General features: G+C 34.2%; 1 protein-coding gene across 6 annotated transcripts in view; it reads right to left on the bottom strand.

The window, feature by feature from the left end:
• Window positions 1-3,961: 3,961 nt before the first annotated feature.
• LOC6046963 (transcription factor GAGA) overlaps window positions 3,962-23,092 on the bottom strand; it is a 32,855-nt gene continuing 13,724 nt past the window's right edge. Inside the window, exons 7-8 of one of the 6 annotated variants that reach the window (XR_005276875.1) lie at window positions 18,958-19,081; window positions 18,466-18,713 (exon numbers count right to left, since the gene is read on the bottom strand). Coding sequence is in view for 4 of the 6 variants with exons in the window: in XM_038249921.1 (XP_038105849.1) it covers window positions 11,051-11,469 (419 nt within the window). In the remaining 2 variants the exon portion in view is untranslated. Of the gene's footprint in view, window positions 4,693-10,926; window positions 11,470-17,716; window positions 18,079-18,465; window positions 18,714-18,931; window positions 19,120-23,092 lie in introns of those variants that run through there. The other 5 variants (XR_005276879.1, XM_038249924.1, XM_038249921.1 and 2 more) reach the window with 5 other exon arrangements.

Below are 23,092 nucleotides of genomic sequence, written 5' to 3'. Positions count from 1 at the left end.
TTGAAATTAACCCTCTACAACCCAACCCCGCCTCTATACGGGCGATATAAAAAATCGCCAAATAGTAGTTTATGCAACAAGTTGCAAAAAGAGGATTTTTTCAGCACGAGTCGCACATTTATCCAACGAGGTTCACCGAGTTGGATAAATACGAAGAGTGCTGAAAAAATCAAGTTTTGCAACGAGTTCCATACAACATTTTTTGCAATTCCAAAAAACACACAATGAGTGAAATTTTATGTCAAATTTTCATGTATTTTGTCAATAAATCGTTTAAATCAAAAAAATGTTGAAAAGTGTTACTTTTCGAAACAAGTGCTGAAAAGTTCAACTTTTCAGCACCCATTTGAGTGCTGAAAAGTAGAACTTTTCAGCATTTATTTTGAAAAGTGTTGCTATTCTATGCTATTATTTTTGGTACAGAAAAGTAGGCTATTTCGTCGTTCAAGAATGACAGGAAAAGTAAGTAGTTTCACGACGGAATTGCAAAAAATCAATTTTTCAACCAATTTTTGATCTTTAAAATGCATTGCACAGTGGTCCAGATCGCAAAATTAAGTGGAAAATGGAGTTTCCGTTAAATGATGAAGTTTTGGAGCTTTGGTGTCTTGAGAAGAGTTGTTGCATATGGAAAGGGGCAACTTTTGGTTTGGTTGGAAATTAGGGTGGTTCACTATTAGGGTGATTTTGAAAGTGTAACTTTACAGGAATATTTTTGGGATTTTTTTTGTCTTCTAGAAAGTTGTTGGGCTTGCCAATCCAAGCAACTTTGTCCAAGACACCAAAATTTTATCTCGTAATCTACGCCTTCTACGACCAAATTTATAGAAAGTTTCTGAGCAAACCTTCAAAAAACAGTTTTTTGAACGTGGAAATTCAGGGTTAAGTTTTAGAGAAAAGTGGTATTTGGGGCACTTTTAGAGCTCTAAAAAACAAACTTTTTTTTATTTTTTGACAGGTCGATTTGGACTTAAGGGTCAAAAGTTACAGCGATTTTAAGGTAAAAAAGATGCAAATTTAAAGCTTAAATTTCCATGTAAAATTATCATTTAAACCCAAAATATGACCAAAAATCGATTTTTCAACACTTTGGGTCAATTCTGAGGCCAGAGTCAGATTCACCGTGCAAAATTACATGGAAAAACATATATTTGAACAATTTTCAAAATTCGGTAGGGTGGTCCCATAAGGTTTTCCCTTGAAAATTAGACTTTTTCAAATGAAGATATCTTGAGTTTAAAGAAAAACACCCCTGAGATTTTTTCAGCGTTTGTAGTGCTAGATCTCCTCTTTTAAATGCAACCTGGCGCTTAAAATTTGGCTTGCGCCTTTTTGAGATATTTAAGTTCAAATCGACCTGGCAAAAAATAAAAATGTTTGTTTTTTAGAGCTCTAAAAGTGCCCCCAATTTCACTTTTCTCTAAAACTTAACCCTGAATTTCCACGCTCAAAAACTGTTTTTTAAAGGTTTGCTCAGATGCTTTCTATAAATTTGGTCGTAGAAGGCGTAGACTACGAGATAACATTTGGTGTCTTGGACAAAGTTGCTTGGATTGGCAAGCCTAACTAATTTCTAGAAGACAAAAAAAAATCCCAAAAATATTCCTGTAAAGTTAGACTTTCAAAATCACCCTAATAGTGAACCACCCTAATTTCCAACCAAACCAAAAATTGCCCCTTTCCATATGCAACAACTCTTCTCAAGACACCAAAGCTCCAGAACTTCATCATTTAACGGAAAATCCATTTTCCACTTAATTTTGCGATCTGGACCACTGTGCATTTTGAAGAAGAACTCTTAAAATTTTAGAAAATTTATGGGCTGGAAGATTTAGGGGAACAGCATCTAATTCCAGCGTGCCTCTAATGTTGGCAGGTCAGAACTTTGACATTCAATTAAAGCTAATTAAAAGCGTTTTCAACTGAAATCGAGTGATAAATAGCTCAATAAGAAGTGAGCAAGCAAGTTTCTATCAAAAGTTTTGCAAAATTAGTTGTTTAAATAGTGAAAATCAGCAAATTGGATGGAGTTAGGAGCGAGTGCTTAACCTGCCAAACATACGAGAATTTCCCCTATTTGTTTTATGAGACTTTGGCAATGTTTTTAAAAACGACATTTTTTTGGGGTCAACTTTGGCTGTGTTTTATTTCTAACATTTCCTATATTTTAAGTAAAGAGAAGTATGTAGTAATTTTTGTATGATTATGCCTATACGCATTTTTTACCATTTAAATGATAATGATGCCATTTTATGGCAAAAAAAGTGAAAAACAAGCAAAAAATTGAAAAAGTTACAGTCACTGTCACATGAGAAAATTTGGGCAGTAGCGGGTTAAAACAGTATAAAACATTAGTTAAAAATAGCTGTTTCTTAACTTTAAAAATTAGAAGCAAATAAAAAACCCGATTTAATATCACCAGAGGTGAAATAGAGCCTTTCTTACAAAATTATGAAACTCCGAAAAATATATTGGTGGAATTATTTTTTCAGAAACATAATGATACCACCCAGTGAGAATTTGACCTAAAGTTACGAATCTTTTTAGGCAAAATCTCGAATGCAATTTTTTTTAATTTCACAAGTACATTATGGGTCGCAAGATAATTATATTTAATTTAGAAAAACTTACTGGATTAACATTATTATAAAAAGGGTACTCAGTCTTTGATGTTAGTCTATGATTAACTAAAAGAATATGTATCGATATTGCACTTTGTCGATCTATTATGAGAAGCCAGAAAGAACACTTTCACGCGCAGCGTAAAACGCGCAAGCGTAAAAGTGCTGGCGTTTATGCTTCGACTTGATGATCTTTCGAGCGAGAACGAGCCGGGACTTCGAATTTGATGTTCAGTATATGATTCTGTATAAAACCAAAAATTTAATGGGAAAAAATAGGGTGACAATAAGACGTAAAACACTAATATGGCTAAATCTCTGGAAATATATTTTGGAAAAGCTTCAAATTTCGGGTCCAAGCAATTTATGGCGCATGTTTTCGAATGGCTTTTTGTTTGAAACTGAATTCTTTTAATTTGATAGTGTTATCTGTAAAATTGTCCAAAAAAAACCTCTAAAAATGGCTTTGAACAAATTTACTGGTCGAAAATTGTGAATCAAAAAATAAAATGTTCGTCTCCGACCCCATGGCTACAAATCTGAAATATAAAAATTGTGGTTTTTACGAGTGGTTTTCCAATGATGGAAAACACACATTTTTAAGAGCAGGGAAATTCTCTTATGTTTGGCAGGTTAAGCACTCGCTCCTAACTCCATCAAATTTGCTGATTTCCACTATTTAAACAACTAATTTTGCAAAACTTTTGATAGAAACTTGCTTGCTCACTTCTTATTGAGTTATTTATCACTCGATTTCAGTTGAAAACGCGTTTAATTAGCTTTAATTGAATGTCAAAGTTCTGGCCTGCCAACATTAGAGGCACGCTGGAATTAGATGCTGTTCCCCTATTTCAGAAAAAGAGCTCTCAAAAATCAGGCTATGAGTTTCGGGTTTCGGGCCAAAATTCAATCGAAAGAGCGCTTTATAACCTTCAAATTAAAAATAGTATTTTTTTCTGGGACGTTTCCCCGCCGGACACGATTTTTTAAGACTTCTGAAAAAAGAATTGAAAATTGCTGTTCTGGTAAAAACAATAATTATTAAAAAAAAAGATAAATGAAAAAATAATAATAAAAAAACCTTTAATTGATGTGTAAATACAACCTAAAGTACAACATGAATGTGAGGAAGGCACCAACCACCTTAAAATGGATCAAGTAACGTTTTTTAGTTTTTAGTCAAATTTGATGAATTCTTAATTTTGCATAGAATTTTTTTTTTTCAATTTAAAAATCTTGTTAGCGACCATTCACAAACCACGTGGACACTTTTTCAGACATTTCAAAGTTACGAGCTGTTTTGGATTTGTTTCAAGTACAACGAAGTAAAATTCAACCCATCTGTTTCTCTTTAATCTTTATTGATCAAAAACAATGTTCACTACAATTAATGAGCTTACTAATGATACAATTTATTATTACAATAATTTGTTTTCTTCGCATTGCATTTATGACACAACACTTGACACTACAATTGAAATTTACCAATCTATGAAAAAAACACTTATTTGTACCGTCCTAGTGGGTACGTTGAGACCGCTGCTTCTATTTTTAACTAGTCTAAAAAAAAAGCCAAATATTTACAATAGCTCCTCATGCTGCGGGCTCTACTTTTTCGAAGCGTCACCCCCCCTTCCTTTGGACTTCCTCAGCTCAGCCGCCGTCACAACTGCCGCGGCCGGCTTGGCCTGCCTTCATGGAATAACGCTCGTGCCGGCGCTGCTCTTCCGGGCCAGCACGGTCGCCGTGGCTTGACCGCCCAGCTTGCGCACCGTTATGGCTACCGGCGTCGAAGTGGCCACCGGTTGGGAAATTTGCTGCTGCTGGGCCGCGACCACCACTTCCGGTTCGGCCTTGACCGGCAGCACCATCACCTTGTCCCGGTGGTACTTGCTCTTGTGCGTCGACAGCGACCACTTGGTCTTGAAGATGGCGTTGCACATGGCACAGCTGTACGAGACCTTGTTGTCGCCGTGCTTGGCCAGCTTGTGGCGCTTCATCGCGTTCATCGAGCAGAACTGCCGGTGGCACTCGGAGCAGGTGTGGAACTGTTTGGACTCGCTGCCGGAACCTGCCAAGAGAGAGAGAGAAAGAAAGGCTTTTAGAATTTTATTTGAACTTTTTGTAGAGAAGCTTAAAAGAAAAGAGTTTCGGTAACAATTTGTGAATGTTTTATTTTACACCTTAAATCTTAAAGCTACATTTCATTTGTAACTTACATGCCTAAATTGATGGAAATTATTGAAAATCGTACTTTTAAATCGTAACTTAATTCACAAGCAGTAATTAAATTAATTCAACATTGTACCATGACGACTAGAAGAGCTTTTCGAATTTCTCAGAACTTTAATTTAAAATACACTCAGTTGCAAAGGGTCCATCCATAAACCACGAGGACAATTTTTTCATGTCGTGTTTAGTTTAAATGGTGTACATACTATTTATGGGCCCCTACCAAAAGATTGGTAATGAACATATTTAGTAGACTAGCCATAACCCGGATATTGTCGGTTTCCCCCGTGAGGTTCCACTGAAAGGAGATTGGAGGAACTGTATGAATACAATGAGCAACGAAACGAAACTATTGGCACTACGCCCCCCGGGGCATGGCCTTCCTCTAACGTGGGATTTCTGCTCCAGCGCCTCTGACGAGACAGGAGAAACCGGGACCGACGTTTTACTTCACCATCCGATAGAAGACAATGAGCAATATGGTTGCTGAATTTATTGAATTTTTCGAATTTCTTGATTTTTTTTATTTCTTAAGGTGTTACATACATGTACAAAATCACAAAATTTTATACTTCATAAAATTCACTAAAAAGATGATTTTCAATCACTCCTGTTTCATGAAGATATTTCGTCACTGAACTGAGTGAGAGACGATTTAAGCCCAAAATTTTGCCATGCGTAAAGCGAACTGTCAAACCATAGACTAATTATACTAATTACTAATTAATTATTAGTCTATGGTCAAACTTTGTAAGTGTTTTTCTCTAAACACCAAGTTGATTTTCGGGTGCCACAATATCTTGAGGTGGGATGGACAAAATTGGCTGAAATTCGGGGTAAAGACTCTCAAGACATATCCCGTGTGCATGACGAAGTCCGATTTTAAAGTTTTGCTTTAAAAAAAAACAAAAATCAAAAGCAGATTTTTTTTATACGAAAAGCACAAAAATATTTTTATCTTTTTTTTAATAAGTTTTTTGAAAATCGGCCTTCGTCACGCACACAGGACCGGTTTAACGAGTATTCACCAAAATGCTGAGCCGATTTGATCAAAGCAGTGTTGAGACGTCGTGGCACCCGTTTTTTGAAACTGCTAACTTCAAATTGCTATATCACTGCAATGATACAACCAAATGTCTTCAAATTTGTTTTGACAATAAATAAAAATGTATATTTTAATGCCCTGAAAACAGATTTTAAATAAAATTAGGTGTGTGCTCGCACCATCTTCAGATTTTTTTTTGTCGATTTACATGTATGTAACCCCTTAAATATCTCGATTTTTTTATAAGTTGTTAAACTTCTCAAATTTCTTGTAATTTTTGAACACCTTAAGTTTCTAGAATTGTTGAAATTTTATGAATTTCCTATTTTCAATTTCTTAGTTTTTTTTATTTCTTAAATTTGTTGAACTTTTTAAATTTCTTGTTTTTTTAAATTTCTAGAATTTCTATCATGAATTTATCGAATTTCTAAATTTCAATTATTGTTCAAACATCTTATTTCTCAAATCACATAATTTTTTTTATTTCCAAAATTTTTAATTTTTTTTGAAATTGAAAAAAAAATATAAAAAATGCTCAAATTTCTAATTTTCTGAAATTTCTGATGCTTTCTAAAATTTCTTAAAATATATAAATTTCATAGATTTTTTTTTTATTTCTGGAACTTGACTTGGCGTATATTTTAAAATTTAATAAAATTTCTCAAATCATTTACACTTTATAATAGTTTTGAACCTCTAAAAGTTTTCGAATTTCTTGATTTTTGGAATATCTTGAATTTCTTCAATTGGTATTTTTTTGTTAATTTTTTGAATTTTTCAAAATTTCTTAAGTTTTTTCAAATTTTTCGCTTTTCTAACATTTTTAAAATTACGCAAATTTCTTGATTTTTTTATTAATATCTTGAATTCTAGTGTAATTTTTCAAAACAGAGGTTGTCATGGGATTCCTATGCAGATAGGACAACTTAAAACTTTAATCAAAATTTCTTAAATTTCTCGAATTTCCTGAAAAAATGTCTTATTTTTTCTAGTTTTCGAATTTCTAGAATTCCTTCATTTTCTAGAATTTCTAGAATTTCGGATTTTTTAAATTTTCGTGATTTTCTCATTTTATTCGATTTTCTGTATTTTTTGTATTTTTTTAAATTTCTACAATTTTCCGAATTTTCAGGATGCTTAAATTTTCTCGATTTTAGAATTTCTAGAATTTTGCGTTTTTCTTGATTGTTTTTATTTTAAAAAAATTCTTGCATTTTATAAAAGTTATCAATTTCTCAAATTCCCAGAATTTCTTGATTTCTTGAATTTTCTCGATTTTTTGCAGTTTATGAATGTTTTGAGATTCTTAAATTTCTAGAATTTTTCGCATTTCTTATAAAAAAAATTTTCTTACATTTCTATTTATTTTTTCAATATATGCAATTCTTAGAAATTTTTTGATTTTAAATTTTTCTATTTTTTCCAATTTCTTAAATTACCACAATATTTAAAAAAAATTCAAAACTTCTCGATTTTTTTTTAATTACTCAAATTTTCAGATTTTTTGAAAATCTTAAATTTCTCGAATTTCTTGAAAAAAAAAATTCTTGCATTTCATTTTTTTTATTTCTCGAATTTGTTGAATTTTTCGAACTTCTAGAATTTCTTTTTTTTTAATATCAAAAATTTCTCGAACTTCATGATTTCCCGTTTTTTTTTTCTAATTCTAGAATTGTTTAATTTTCGCGGATACAAAAAATTGGTTTATAGAATGTTTAGGCTGGTACAAATATTTTTAAAAGTTTTTGTCACCCCCCTCTTCAAAATTGGCCCGAAAAATCAGGGGGCAAAAAAAATATTTTTACAATAAACTTCAAAATTTCAATGAAAATTCAAGTGCAACCAGCTGAAATCAAATTAAAATACATTCTTCCGCGTTAAAAATCATTTTTAGCATGTCTGGGTTTATTAAAAAATCTTAAGATTTTTTGAAAATTTTCGATGCAAAATCTTTTTTTTCGATAAAATTTTTGTTTTTGTCAGATCTTATATTTTTTGAAAACTAATGATTGCAAAACAATTGAACTAGTGTAAAATGCATTTTAAAACACTTTTTTCATTTAAATGTGAAGACTATGGCTATGCCCCCCCCCCCCCCTCCCCCCCCTTGACCTCGGCCAGGGCCGAGGGACAAAAACTTTTTAAATATTTGCATCGGCCTTAAAATAAAAAAAAATATATTTTTGAATATCTTGATTTTTTAATTTCTTGATTTAACATAAATGAATTTCATTTTTTTTTATTCCCTGTTTTTTTTCTAATTGCTTGATTTTTTTTTTTTAAATTGGCCTTAATTTCTTAATTTATTGCGCCTTGCAGCAATTTCTAGAGTTTTGTGTCAATCGTTCTAGGCCTAGATTTTTTCATCACACTGCCTTGCATGACTGAGAACTGTCAACTTTGCGCACTTTGCACCTCAGTAGAGTGCTGCGGGATTATTTTCATCACAGTTGGCAAACTAAATTTCTATCACACCATCAAAACAAAACAAGTGCAATGCATCGACTTCTGACCCCAATCTAGTCACCAAGCTGTGGTGGCCGAGGCAGTTAAGTCATTGAGATGGTCTGTTAAAGGTTCTTGGCTCGATTCTAGAAGTTGGAACTTTTGAGATTACTTTTATTTTTTTTTATTTTTTTCTAGAAAGGCTCAATTGATGCCATATTCAACCTTTGGCCTGAACATTCAATTACCGGAAGTTATTAAAATTTGAATTCTGATCGTTTCGTAAATTGTCTAAATGAATTTAATTACCTAGACAGTTTTAAATGTTTTATAAAGATCATATAATGTACTGAAGAAGAACCGTTTATATTTTAATGTCAATTTTGTGCCAATCTATGGAATACTTTCAGTAGACTTAATGATTTTGCCAACAGGAATTTATTCATTCTCCTTTTATTTTTTCCGATTTAAATACATATTTTCCTGTAACCGTTGGTCATAATCCATGACGAACTACATTTAACTCTTCACATCAGTATACTGCAGTAGTGAGGGACTTCTCAACCTGGTATCATAATGGATAAGACGTGATCCTCGGTGTGTTGATCATCAATGACCGCACAAAGATGGAACCGGAGATTTCGCGAGCGCGCGTCCGTTTCGGTTTTATCGGCCTGGACAGTGTAAGTCCTGTATGGCATTTGCCTACATCCAACCGTTATAAGAGCACCTCATGGCGCCGTCAACGTCAAGGACGAATACCCAGAAGCCACTCGCCTCCAACGCCAAGGAGGGCACGCCCGCCCTCTCAGCACGCTCGGATCAGACGCTGGGGCTGCCGATTCAACAAGGAAGGAAGATTTCTGCGTGAAACGAATTCAACAGCTGGTCGTCCATCCACATCCGGCACGGAAGTCTAAGCCGAAGACAGCCTCAAGGCCGCAGTTTAGAAGCTACATCCGGCAACAAAGACTGGAGATCGCAGCTGGGAAAACCCGCCATCGCCAAAGCTAAAAAGCCAAGAAAGTGAAGTTTTTTGAGTGTTCAACTATTCCACACACTTAAGTCCCACAAAACTGTCTTGCACTTCCAATGAATCTGTTCCGTTCCTCTTCAGATTGGGTCCTGAAACACAATGGATGAGTAGAATTTTCGTAACATGGCCCGACATTCCAAAAATAGAAATCAAAACATAAACAGTTTACATACCTTGACAACCCTTGGAAACGACACATCTGTGATGAAAAATCACTGTGATAAAAAGTTACTGTGATGAAAATAACTGCGCAAGACTCTAGTAAAGTGCAAAATGCGCAATATTTGTATTTTTTAAATTTCTCAATTTTTTTGATTTTTTTTTTCTAGATTTGTAGATTTTTTCAGTTTCTTGAATTCCTCGCATTTTATGATTTTTTGAATACTTAAAATTTCTAAAATTTCTCAAATTTATTAAAATTTGTAGAATTTCTAAAATTTCTTGAATTTCGTGTTTTTTTTTTCATTACTTGAATTTTGCTGACCGCTAGCAGTAGTCTACCATACTCACTGAAGTTATGCGTATATTATTTCCAAACGATCCTGCACACAAAAAAATGTTTAAAGTTGGAAGGTGTAATTTTGGAAGGTTGAATATTACCTCTTTTATGATGTAATTTTACCTCAATTTGGACTCAAAAAACGACATTACACAGAAAAAAATAATGTAAATTTGGAAGCTGTATTTTTTGAAGGTTGAATATTACCTCTTTTATGATGTAATTTTACCTCAATTTAGACTGAAAAAGTGACATTACACCATAAAAGTGGTAAAATTACACATTTTCAGAGATAAAATTACAATTTTTTCTGACATAAATAATGCAGCCCTCCCCAGATGTAATATTACCATGTTTTTTTTTCTGTGTGACTCAACAGCTGCAATGCTTTGGCAATGATGCCGACATGACCGAACTAATCTGGAACTTCGTTTTCGATTTGTATTGACTCTTTGACCACATTGGGAGGAAGTTCCGGTGAATCAGGGATTACTTGAAATGATCTCTTGGACTGCTATTATTTTGGAGACATAATGCTCTGAAGGAAAAAAGAAATTGAAATCCCATACAAATTTTCAATTTCACTTACTAAATAGATTTTTTTTAATTTTTTGATGAAACTATTAGATCAAGCAGATTAGTTTAGGTTTTGTTAGCTTCGTTAAATAATTCTACAGGAACTTATTCAAAAATTGAAGCTCTAACTGTAATCTATTCAGTTATGAGAATTTCTGTTATTCAAAATTCAAGTGCAAAATTTTTGCGGGTGTCCCTTTAATATTATAAAGGTAGTGTAGTTGAAGTTTTTTCAGATATTTTGTGTGGCAAAATGGTTAAAAATTAATACCACCAATCTAAAAATCAAATAAAAAACATTTTTTACCTGATAAGGATTAAACATGAAGTGTGATGATGTGTTTTTCTTATACCAATAGCAAATAATTAGAGATATATAAATAAATTCGGCAATTTTCAGTTTACCGAACTATGCGACAGTTGAAAATTCAGTCAACTGTACTGATTCTGAGTGTATTTTTAAAAGAGATTTTGCTCAGTTGCTCACATAAACCCACTTTGTACTATCCACAAATGACGCAACGGTCCTACTTCATCCCCCACTGCTGGGACGACGATCCCATCATTCTCCCTCCCCCTCTCTGCACGAGTGAAAATCAAAACAGCTTCATGGTGGCAGCGGCCGCCAGTTGGGCCGCCGAAAGGACCGCCAATCCGGCCGCCGACCCCTCAACATCCCCGGAGGAGTGGTCTGCCCCACTTTCGTCCAGCACCGGTCCCATGGCGGCCACCAGCGAGTCTCGAATCGCGGTCGTCGTCGACAAAGTAGGCTGTTGTGGTAACGACTGTGAAGTCTGGGGTTGGGACGTGGACGCCGTCGGAGAAGTTTTGTTTTCGTGGGCCATCCGGACGTGCTCGCGCAGACTGTACTTGTTTTTGAACTTTTTGTTGCACCGGTTGCACCGTTTCGGTTCTTGGTTCGTGTGCTGGGTTCGCATGTGCCGCCAAAGATTGACCGACGTTATGACCAGCTTACAGATCTGGCACTGAGACCACTTGTTCGAGCTTACAATGTCTAGAGAAAGAGAGTGAGAGTGAGAGAGAAAGAGAAGACAGAGAAAGGCACTCGTTATTACTTTTGTTTAATTTCTTTTTTTCAATTTTGTCTCTAAATTTAGTTTTCGAAAGACGCTCTGAGCGAATAGCGAATAAAAGAAAAGAATTCCAAAACTACAAAATAAAAGAAAAGTAATAATCTAGTACTTCCTTTGTTTGCTCTTTCTCGCACGTGAACTCTACTACTCCAAAGGAAAGGGGCGTGGTTTCGGAAAAAAATCATATCTTTGACGATTCATCGAATAACAAATTTCTGTAAATTTGTATGACCCAATCTCACCCCTCCAGAACCAATGTCACCCCTGCTGACGGAACATATCCTCTTCTTTGTTTTTTAGTCGTAAAGTTGAACATTTGATGGGGTCTGAGGGCTGTGAAGATTCATTTAACAAAATTTGGACAATTTTGGAGGAGGACGACATAATCTTTGAAAAATATTTGCAACGGCCTAATTAATTGAGCAAATTTACTGGACAATTTAGAGCAGGGGTGCCCAAAGTGTTTGAATGGCGGTACAAATTAGTTGTTCATTTGACAAAAAAAAGTTATTTTAATTGAAAAACTAAAAAAAACTTAAAAAAAACAACAGTTTTGTTAAAAACATCCAATCAATCTGTTCAAATTACATAAAATCATCAAACCCAAAGAATTTGCATGAAAATATTAAGCAGTTCTCTAGGATTTCGGTCATTCGATTTTTTTTTGTACTTTTTAATCCGACTGAAACTTTTTTGGTGCCTTCGGTATGCCCAAAGAAGCCATTTTGCATCATTAGTTTGTCCATACAATTTTCCATACAAATTTGGCAGCTGGCCATACAAAAATGATGTATGAAAATTCAAAAATCTGTATCTTTTGAAGGAATTTTTTGATCGATTTGGTGTCTTCGGCAAAGTTGTAGATATGGATCTGGACTACACTGAAAAAAAATGATGCACGGTAAAACAAATTTTGGGGATTTTTTATTTAACTTTTTGTCACTAAAACTTGATTTGCATAAAAAACACTATTTTTTTCTTTTTTTTTTATATGGGTCATTCCATCTCAACTGTGCACGAAAAAGTGCAAATTTGAAAATTACCCTCTCCGATCCTGCTCAAATTTGGCTGAGCTGTTGATCCTATCAAAACATGCAAGAATCCCGAATTTCATCCAAATCGGACCACCCCCTCCATTTTTGTACCTCCCCAAAAAATCGACTTTTTGGCGATTTTTGTGCGAAACCCCTATTTTCAAACGGCGATAGCTCAGGAACCACAAATCTTAGAAGGTCGGTCTTAGACTCAATTTTGAAGGAAATTGGACGTAGAATCCATTTCTGCGATCAAAATTTTGATTAATTTATTTTTTCTACCTGTATTGCGCAATTGAAAACTTTAAACGGCCGTATCTCAAAACACCCCATCTTATTTTTTTTTATTTGACCTCACCATCGTGTTTCACGGCCAATTTTACATAAGAATCACTTATCGACAGAAAGGAATATGTTTCGTTCCAGAGATATCGAATTTTAAAGTTTTTAGTATTTGAGATAACCTACATTAGCTTCATTCGCCGCATCTGCTAGAAGCACTCAGGAGCGCTATTCAATAATTACTACCTGATGTTGTGGAAAATGATTAATTAATTTTTTATTTTTATAATTTCACGCAATTTTCAAATAGCTAATACCTTAATCATTTTTTTGTTCAAGGAATATTTATTGGGTTATTTTGAATGTACCGTTTTTTACGAGTTGCTAACCGTTTTAGAGTACCCCTGAGGCCATGACTAGGGCCTTTGTCATGAGCGGTAGCAAATAGTGCCATTCTGCAAAAACCCCAAAATCTGCTTTATGGTTCAAAAGATGGATCATATTAAATCGATTTTTATATTGTGAGCCAGCTCCATTTACTCAATGGATGATTTTGGTCAAGGTACATTTAGTAGCCGTATTGTGTTCCTAGAATCCGAAATGATAGAAGAAAAAAAAACATTATTGTTCGGACGGTGTCTAAATCATCGCTACTAAATTTTGGGAACTAGCTGAACTTTGTGATTTTCGTATATTTTTCAGTTTTATACCTTCCAGAAATCCTTTTCCTACTCCTTGTGATCGTTCTTCATGAGAATACAACGTATCAACAAATTTTATTCATTTTAATTCATATTTTTTTACTCAATAATGTATCGTGCACTTATTGTTCAGAGTAACTTACAAGATCAATTGCATTTTTCTGCTCGCTGCATCGGAATCCAATTCTGCCCTGTACTGTGTGTCGTTATTGCTCTATCCTGTGGGTTAGCATAGAAATTCATCTCATTTTTTTTAAGCGGATAAACATTTGCGATTTAAGGTGAAGCCTTTGATCATTTTCGAAGAAAATTGATCATCACTCTAAAATGTTCTGTACTAAATCCAATTTAGCGAATTTCTGCACCAAATGTAATCAGCATGTGCCAGTTGTTGCCTTCTCAAAGCCACTGAAAGAATTGTTGGTCTAAATCAAATGTGTTTCAATTTTTTTATAATTTTGTGGTACAATCATTGACATCCTAGTTGGCAATCATTGATCAATGACGATTTCCATAACTTTGCAATTATTGGGAGAATCGTTACCAAAAGGAATCAGCTTGTGTAGGGCACTATTCTAAACAATTTGTAAAAGGAATGTTGTCAAAATATTAATAGCGACGCAATATATCCAGAACGAAAAATCATGGCAATGATGGAAGTCTTCACGTTAACGCCTACAGTGTTATACAGTTTATTTTGCCCAATTTGCTAAAGATTATTTAATATGATATCTTATTCCAATAAATGGCCAGGTAGCAGTTATTGAACAGCGCTCATGAGTGCTTCTAGCAGATGCGGCGAATGAAGCTAATGTAGGTTATCTCAAATACTAAAAACTTTAAAATTCGATATCTCTGGAACGAAACATATTCCTTTCTTTCGATAAGTGATTCTTATGTGAAATTGGCCGGGAAACACGATGGTGAGGTCAAATAAAAAAAATAAGATGGGGTGTTTTGAAATACGGCCGTTTAAAGTTTTCAATTGCGCAATACAGGTAGAAAAAATAAATTAAACAAAATTTTGATCTCAGAAAAGGATTCTACGTCCAATTTCCTTCAAAATTGAGTCTAAGACCGACCTTCTAAGATTTGTGGTTCCTGAGCTATCGCCGTTTGAAAATAGGGGTTTCGCACAAAAATCGCCAAAAAGTCGATTTTTTGGGGAGGTACAAAAATGGAGGGGGTGGTCCGATTTGGATGAAATTCGGGATTCTTGAATGTTTCGATAGTATCAACAGCCCTGCCAAATTTGAGCAGGATCGGAGAGGGTAATTTTCAAATGCTGTTCCGCTTCAGCTGGAATGACCCATATGTTCTAGAGGACATTAAATGCCAACTTTTCAGAAATTTCCAAGTTGTGCAAAAAATCTTTGTGCAAGTTATACATTTTTGAATCAATACTGATTTTTTCAAAAAATCGAAAAATTGGTCGCAAAAATTTTTCAACTTCATTTTTCGATGTAAAATCAAATTTGCAATCAAAAATTACTCTAGTGAAATTTTGATAAAGTGCACCGCTTTCAAGTTAAATCCATTTTTAGGTGACTTTTTTGAAAATAGTCACAGTTTTTCATTTTTTTAAATTAGTGCACATGTTTGCCCACTTTTGAAAAAAATATTGTTGAAAAGCTGAGAAAATTCTCTATATTTTGCATTTTTGAATTTTGTTGATACGACCCGTAGTTGCTGAGATATTGCCATGCAAAGGTTTAAAAACAGGAAAATTGATGTTTTCTAAGTCCCACCCAAGCAACACACCATTTTCCAATGTCGATATTTCAGCAACTAATGGTCCGATTTTCATTGTTTAAACATGAAACAGTCGTGAAATTTTCCGATCTTTTCGAGAAAAATATTTTCAGGGGCCAAACATTCAATATTACGCCTTTTTAAAATGTTAGTCTTGGTTTGAAAATTTTGAAAATTTGATTTTACATCGAAAAATGAAGTTAAAAAAATTTTGCGACCAATTTTTCGATTTTTTGAAAAAATCAGTATTGATTTAAAAATTCATAACTCGCTCAAAGATTTTTTGCACAACCTTGAAATTTCTGAAAAGTTGGCATTTGATGTCCTCTAAAACATATCAAAAAATAAAAAAAATTAAAAATAGTGTTTTTTTGCAAATCAAGTTTTAGTGACAAAAAGTTAAATAAAAAATCACCAAAATTTGTTTTACCGTGCATCATTTTTTCAGTGTATTCCATATCCATACCTACAACTTTGCCGAAAACACCAAATCGATCAAAAAAATCCTTCAGATTTTTGAATTTTCATACATCATTTTTGTATGGCCAGCTGCCAAATTTGTATGGAAAATTATATGGATATATGGATGGTTCGAAAAATGGCAATTTTCGTCATTTTTCGCAAAAAACACTTTTTTCAAAAAATCTTATCTCCGCGTCATTTCATCCGATTTTAGCTGTCTTAAACCCTAAAGAAAGGTGGTTAGTTTGGCTATTTGAGAAAATAGTAAGAACTTTTAAAAATCTAGCTTAACATTTGAAAAAGTCGTATGAAAATTTAAAATTGACCTTTGACCGTGTCTGGACCAAAGAGCCTATGTCTGAAAATATTTTTATCGGATTCCTCGTTGCGTATTTTAATTACAAAAATTTTGGTACCCTAACATGTGATGATGATGATGACCAAACATGTCGCTGAAATATGGAAGTTATCGCAGTTTTAGTGAAAAAAGTTTATTTTTTGCCGATTTCGTCATTTTCCTGTTTTTGAGCGTGGCGCTTCGAAAAACTCAGTTTTTATTTTCAATAAATCATATCTCGGAAACGAACGGTTTGACATCGCCAATTTTTTAAAATGTTATGTGAAATTTTCCGAAGAATCCGATAAAAATATTTTTAGACATAGACACTTTGGTCCAGACACAGTCAAAACCCCATTTTAAGTTTTCATACGACTTTTTCAAATGTTAAGCTGGATTTTTAAAACTTCTTACTATTTTTCTCAAATAGCCAAACTAACCACCTTTCTTTTGTGTCTAAGACAGCTAAAATTGGATGAAATGACGCGAAGAAATGTTTTTTTATGTGGTTTTGCGAAAAATTACGAAAATTTTCATTTTTCGAACCACCCTAGCACGATGTAGGTCACCCTAATGGCCAAACAAAAAAAAAATACGGGTTTAATTATTTTGGCCAAGGAAACTCCAGAAAATTTTTTAGACCGATCTGAGAACTTTGTTTTTTGTTTAGGCTCTTTTCAAATGGAATTGCTGTTATTCTATCTATTGATTTATTTAAATGCACTTTAGTTTTTACATAAATTTAAATTTTTCATGAAAAAATATTTTAAGTTGGGTGACACAAACTGAAAGATGAACCAGCCTCCGGCTGTTAGCTCAATTATGCAGATAAAAAATAATAACAAACTTAGAAAAATGGCATAATTTAATTTTAAAATAAAGTCCAATAGAAATGATTAATGAATTTGTTTAGTTTGACGAACTGTCACTTTTTACACAGCGCTCACGCACGTGTACTGTAAAGTGATTTAGAGTTTTCAAATCCAAGATGGCGGCCAAAATGGCGGTGATAAAGATTTGAAAAAATGCATTTTTTATAAACCATTGCATTTTTTATAAATGCATTGTCAATAAACCATTCAAATTTGACTAAAATGGGGTTGCAGGACAAAAAAACACGAAATAAACAAATTTGTTTGTGATTCGATTATCCGAAGAAGAAACCTTTGGATAACCGAATCTTCGGATGATGAAGGCTTCGGTTTCTAATCTTATAATATTTTGTTCCAACCACGCCGTGCAACAAGTCCCTCCAAAATTCAACTTATTATTTATTTATATTCAAAAATATATATTGCAATATGTATTATCACACGAAAATTGTGTCAGCAGCAGCATTTGATTGCTTTATAGTGAATTAAATCTTACCTCATAAACCCATAATACCAAAGGTCGTAACTCTTGCCTAGGGCGTATCCTAGACTTACTCTCTAAAATCCGTGCAACAACGAGCGAAACTTTTCTGAAGATACCGTGAAAAGTCTCCCTTATCCACTTAAAAAGGTGGAACATCAACGCATTTCCTTTACTCTTGACAACTGATACATACGGGATGTTTGATATCCGGGCACAAAAATGTAAAACGTCAAACCAATATTTTCTTCACAATGCAGTGTGTATTTCTCGGGGATTTCTCTCTCTAATATTATCAAGTATAATATACTCCCTTATAAGTAAAAATTCCACAAACACATATACACAAGAGTCGGGCCTTTTCCGGCCTTTTAGCTCCTCCTCCTCGCGGTCCTTATGCTATTTACGCCATGTCCGGCTTGACCTCGTGCTTCAGCTTCATGTGCCGCTTGAGGTTCGCCGTCCGGGACAGCACCGCGCCGCAGATCGGACACTTGGTCAGGCCCTTGTGGATGTGGTTGTGCATCGTGAGCGACTTCCAGGCGGCGAAGCTCTTGTCGCAGTCTTTGCACTTGTACTTCTTCGGTTTCATTTTTTGCTCAAACACTTCTGCGAAATAGAGAGAGAGAGAAAAAAAGGGGAAAGAGAGAAGGAAAATTTGAGTAAAAATTTGTTTGCGCAAAATTGGGACTTTTGACATTTTTTTTTTTGTTTCGATTAAAGTCACAAAAGGGGGAGCTTCCAAATCGGATTTATTTCCGAGCCACTTCTCCGTGCAACGGGGCAAAGTTTTTAATTCAATTTTATTTTTGGTTGGAGTTCTATTTTTTACGACGAAGTGTTTGAGCAAAGAAACATGAAACTGAAAGTAACAAAGTGAGTTAGACTTTTATTGTTTTGCACTACACAGGGGAATGTCTCGTGAAATAAATCTGATTTTTATGGTTTAGATGTTTGATTTGCTTTTAAAAACGCTGTTTGTTTTAGAAATGTATGTATTTTCTTTCACAAAAAATAACCTATATTTCAACATAATATTCAACTTTTCGGCACCTAACAATAAATAGTAGTTGTCTAAACAGTGTTGCGCTTGTCGGTGTTCATCAGTCTGATCGCCCCACTTCTGCTTCTTCTTCTTCTTCTTTGTATTGCCAGCCTACAAAGGTCGTCTCTTAAAACAATAGTTGAAAATGTTGAACATTTCACCTAGCCTACGAATTTGTTTTTTTTATCTTCTTTTGCTTCTAGGAAGCGCAAAAAAACGAAACTATTGGCACTACGCCCCCCGGGGCATGGCCTTCCTCTAACGTGGGATTTCTGCTCCAGCGCCTCTGACGAGACAGGAGAAACCGGGACCGACGTTTTACTTCACCATCCGATAGAAGCTCAGTGGATAAGGCGGGAATCGAACCCGCGTCTCATAGCATCATCGGGATCGGCAGCCGAAGCCGCTACCCCTGCGCCACGAGACCCACCCGCTTCATGTGCCTAGGAAGCGCACTTTTCTTGAATTCTCCATCATTTTGCCGGAGAATCGTCTGTGTTACGTTGTTTGCGCTATTGTTCTCTCTCCCTCTCCGTTTTGTTTAGTGTTTTCCACGCGTTTTGGGCTCTGAATGAATGAGATATCCAGCTTGAAGGGCGTCCATACTGTACAGAAAGGGGGAAACCATGCCAGTTGTTGAGTTGTGTTAGCCAAGCTTGCTAAGCGATAATGTTATCGTTTGGCAAAAATATTATCGTTATCGTTGTCGATTTACTATCTTAGCTCAGAAATTTGGATTTGGGGTCGCATTTAAGCTCAACAACCAAACACGTGTCAAAAAAAAACTTGCGATTCGGTTAGCCCAAAATTTGATTAGGCTGGTACTTTTTGTCACCCCCCCCCCCCTGGTTAGTTTTTGTCACCCCCCTCCTTCAAAATTGGCCCGAAAAATCAGGGGGCAAAAAATATATTTTTACAATGAACTTCAAAATTTCAATGAAAATTCAAGTGCAACCAGCTGAAATCAAATTAAAATACATTCTCCTGCGTTTAAAATCATTTTTAGCATGTTTGGGTTTATTATAAAATCTTAAGATTTTTTGAAAATTTTCGATGCAAAATCTTTTTTTCGATACAATTTTTGTTTTTGTCAGATCTTAGATTTTTTGAAAACTAATGATTGCAAAACAACTGAACTAGTGTAAAATGCATTTTAAAACACTTTTTTCATTTAAATGTGAAGATTATGGCTTATTATTTAATTTTTTTATTTTTTTGCCAGGGCCGAGGGACAAAAACTTTTTTAAATATTTGCATCGGCCTTATCTGATGTGTTTTTTTTTGTGTGGAATCCGGTTATTTTTTATTTGCAAAGGGTTTCCAACATCAAGGATTACTGAGCATGAGCATCAGCATGAGCATGAGAGACCACCCATGGTTGTCCTTCTCCGTTGCTGAACAGAACCGTAATATCCTTTCAGCACTACTGATCATAGGCTTCGACTATCAAGTGGTATTTCCCTTATCAACAGCATGTATGAATGTGCTGAAAAGATAAAACACCATGATTTCCAGAACAAGATCAGTTGCGAATAGGTAACAGTCATTGGCCACCAACGGCGCCCGCCATGTCAGTTTGTAGATCTCGATTTTAAGGGACGGGAATGTTAGTGCTAATATGTCACGGATTACTTTTAAATTCTCAGAATTACTTGGAATTACACAAAATTAATAAAAATTATTTGAAGTTTCTTGAGATTACTGTCTAGCTACAACCATGTATTTTTAATTAGTATTTTCAGGCCTGTATAGATAAATTCTTAATCAATGTTGAATTTTTTTTTCTAAAACGAAAATGACCGACTATTAGTCGACCGCTGAGCCTTAAAAAAAGCTGAACCTATTTCATTGTTTTCTAAATGCATAATATTAAAATTTTCTTCTAGATTTTTTGCTTCATCATCAGGTATGATTTTTCGAACTGTATTACTAGACTGAATTATGGGATCACACAATTTGTTGCTTAAAAACTAATTGTTTCCGGATAGTTAACCATTCTGGTACAGTGCTGGAAACTCTTAGAAGTTGCGGCTTTCCTGAATTACTTTTGAAAACTCCAGGTAATTACGAATCACTGACCGATGCTGGAACCCCTTGGATATACATGGTGGTTGCTAGACAGTAATCTATTAATAAACATTTGCAAATAATTCACTTCAAATAACCAAATCAAAATTTGTTTTCTTAATTCAGGTCAAAATTATCAATACACTAGTTTTGTGAAAATTCATGCTAAATTTGCTTTCGTTTGACGTTTCGTATTCGTGTAATAAAAATGTGTTCACGTGAATTGTGGATGGCCCCTTATACAGATTAGAAAAGTTGCCCCAACCTATCTTCGATTTGCGTGAAACTTTGTCCTGGGTAATTTTAGTTTCTGATCACGAATGACCCTTGTTATTACGAAAAAAAAATGGAATCGCCATTTTCGTTACTTAACTGTAAAAAATAAATTAAAACATGTCATTTTATGGGAAATTTTATGTACTTTTTGAATCTGCAATAATAACCCAGGAAGGGCATTTTTCCATTTAGAACAGAAAAGTTCTATCGGCGATAATCTAATCGACGGTAAATCATTTTTAAAATATTTCCAAAAAAAGACATAATTTAACCATAATAACATGATAAATCTTCAATGTTTTTTTTAAACACCATATTTTTTTTCTTAGGTACTCAACTTTTTATAGTTTGCACTAAGGGTATCAAATGAAGCGAAGTTTTGTATGTATTTTCACTTTTCTAGAGTTTTTTTTTCATAAAGTACATTTTACACAAATTACCGTATTTTATCGAAAACACTATTTTTTAATATTTAATTATAGCATATTTTTAAAATACCGTATCTTTGTCAAAATTTTATTTTTTTTTAATGAATTCACTTCGTTTGATACCCATTTGGCTTAATATGAACATTTGAACATTTTAGAAAAAAAAATCGGTAGGTGTGAAAATTTCAGAATTTTACATCAAAAACTCTACTACAGTGAAAAAATTTTGCAAATTATAAAAATATTTTGTTTTTTAAGTATTCAACTTAAAAAAACAAAGTTTTGTGAAAATTTTACTTTTTACAAAAAAAAACTCCCTAAAAACGTTACTTAATCCACCTTTAGGTGATTGGTGCCTTCCTCACATTCATAAAGTAAAGACACTACACATCCTCAAAAAAGTGTATAAATAACACTTATTTTTTTTATCAAATTATCTGAGATCCGGCCTTAAAAAAATGTATCAAAAACATTAAAGAACTCATAACTTTTGATAGGGTTGTCAGATCTTCAATCTTTTGGGCTCTTTGGAAAGGTCTTGATTACCTATCCAACGATGGGTCGCATGATAGATCCGGACAACTTTTTCATCAAAATATTTGAGATCCGGCTTCAAAAATACTATAAATAACACTTAAGTGCTCATAACTTTTGATGGGGTTGTCAGATCTTCAATCTTTTTAACGCGTTGGAAAGGTCTTTCAAATACCTTTCTAATAATGAGTTTTCTTACATAAACCACCTTTTACAATCTTCCGAAGTTTAGCTAAAATTGTTTTTTTAGCAAAACTTTTGAAGTACTTTTCTAAAGTTCATAATATTAACTAGGGTCTTGTGGGACCCCAAGACGGATCGAATGAGACCCAAAATCGGTTCAGCCAGTCCGGAGATAATCGTGTGCACATTTTTCGGTGCACGGACTCACATCCAGACACACGCACAGACATTTTTTTTCAGAATTTGATTCTGAGTCGATAGGTATACGTGAAGGTGGGTCTACGAGGTCGATAAAAGAAGTTCATTTTTCGAGTGATTTTAAAGCCTTTCCTCATTGAGGTGAGGAAGGCAAAAATCGGTAGGTGTGAATATTTTAGAATTTTACATCAAAAACTTTATTACAGTGAAAAAATATTGCAAATTATTAAAATATATTAATTTTTTAAGTACTCAACTTAAAAAAAAACAAAGTTTTGTAAAAATTTTACTTTTCACAAAAAAAACTCCCTAAAAAAACAATGCAAAAATTACAAAAACCACTAAATTTCAAACGATTTGTTTTTGTTTTAAATGAAAAAACTCTCTTCTGACCCTGTTGAGTATCGAGAAAAGGCAGAGGTTGTAAAACTGTGTTTGTATTTTTTTAGGTTTGATGAAAAATACGTCTCTTCGGAATTTTGAGTACTCCTTCAAATTGGGCATCCAATTTTCTTAAAAGTCCCCTTCACACCAATTTTCCAAATCATCTCTTCGAATGTTCAAAAATGAAAGGGGTCGTACCGCCCCTCCGTCAAGATATCGAAAAATGAACCTCGGACCAAAATTACCCGTTAGGACAAGTTTTACGCAAATCTAAGAGGGGTCGGGGCATTTACTGTGTTCGCGGAGAATGCCCTGATTCTTAAAGTTTGAGATAGGGTTGTTTGTTTTTGTTTCATTAGTTCTCTATGTTGGACTATCGTAATGTAACGATGAAGGTAACGATAATGTAATGGCTCTCGATAAATTTTGGTTAGCAAGCTTGGCATTGACGGAAATTTGGAAGTTAGTTACAAAGACTAGACATCGTTAAATGAATGTTATTGGAAAA

Source organism: Culex quinquefasciatus, chromosome 1, assembly GCF_015732765.1.
Source record: "Culex quinquefasciatus strain JHB chromosome 1, VPISU_Cqui_1.0_pri_paternal, whole genome shotgun sequence".
Taxonomy (NCBI): Eukaryota; Metazoa; Arthropoda; class Insecta; order Diptera; family Culicidae; genus Culex; species Culex quinquefasciatus.
The sequence above is the reverse complement of the archived record's forward strand: the minus strand, read 5'-3'. Positions and strand labels throughout refer to the sequence as shown.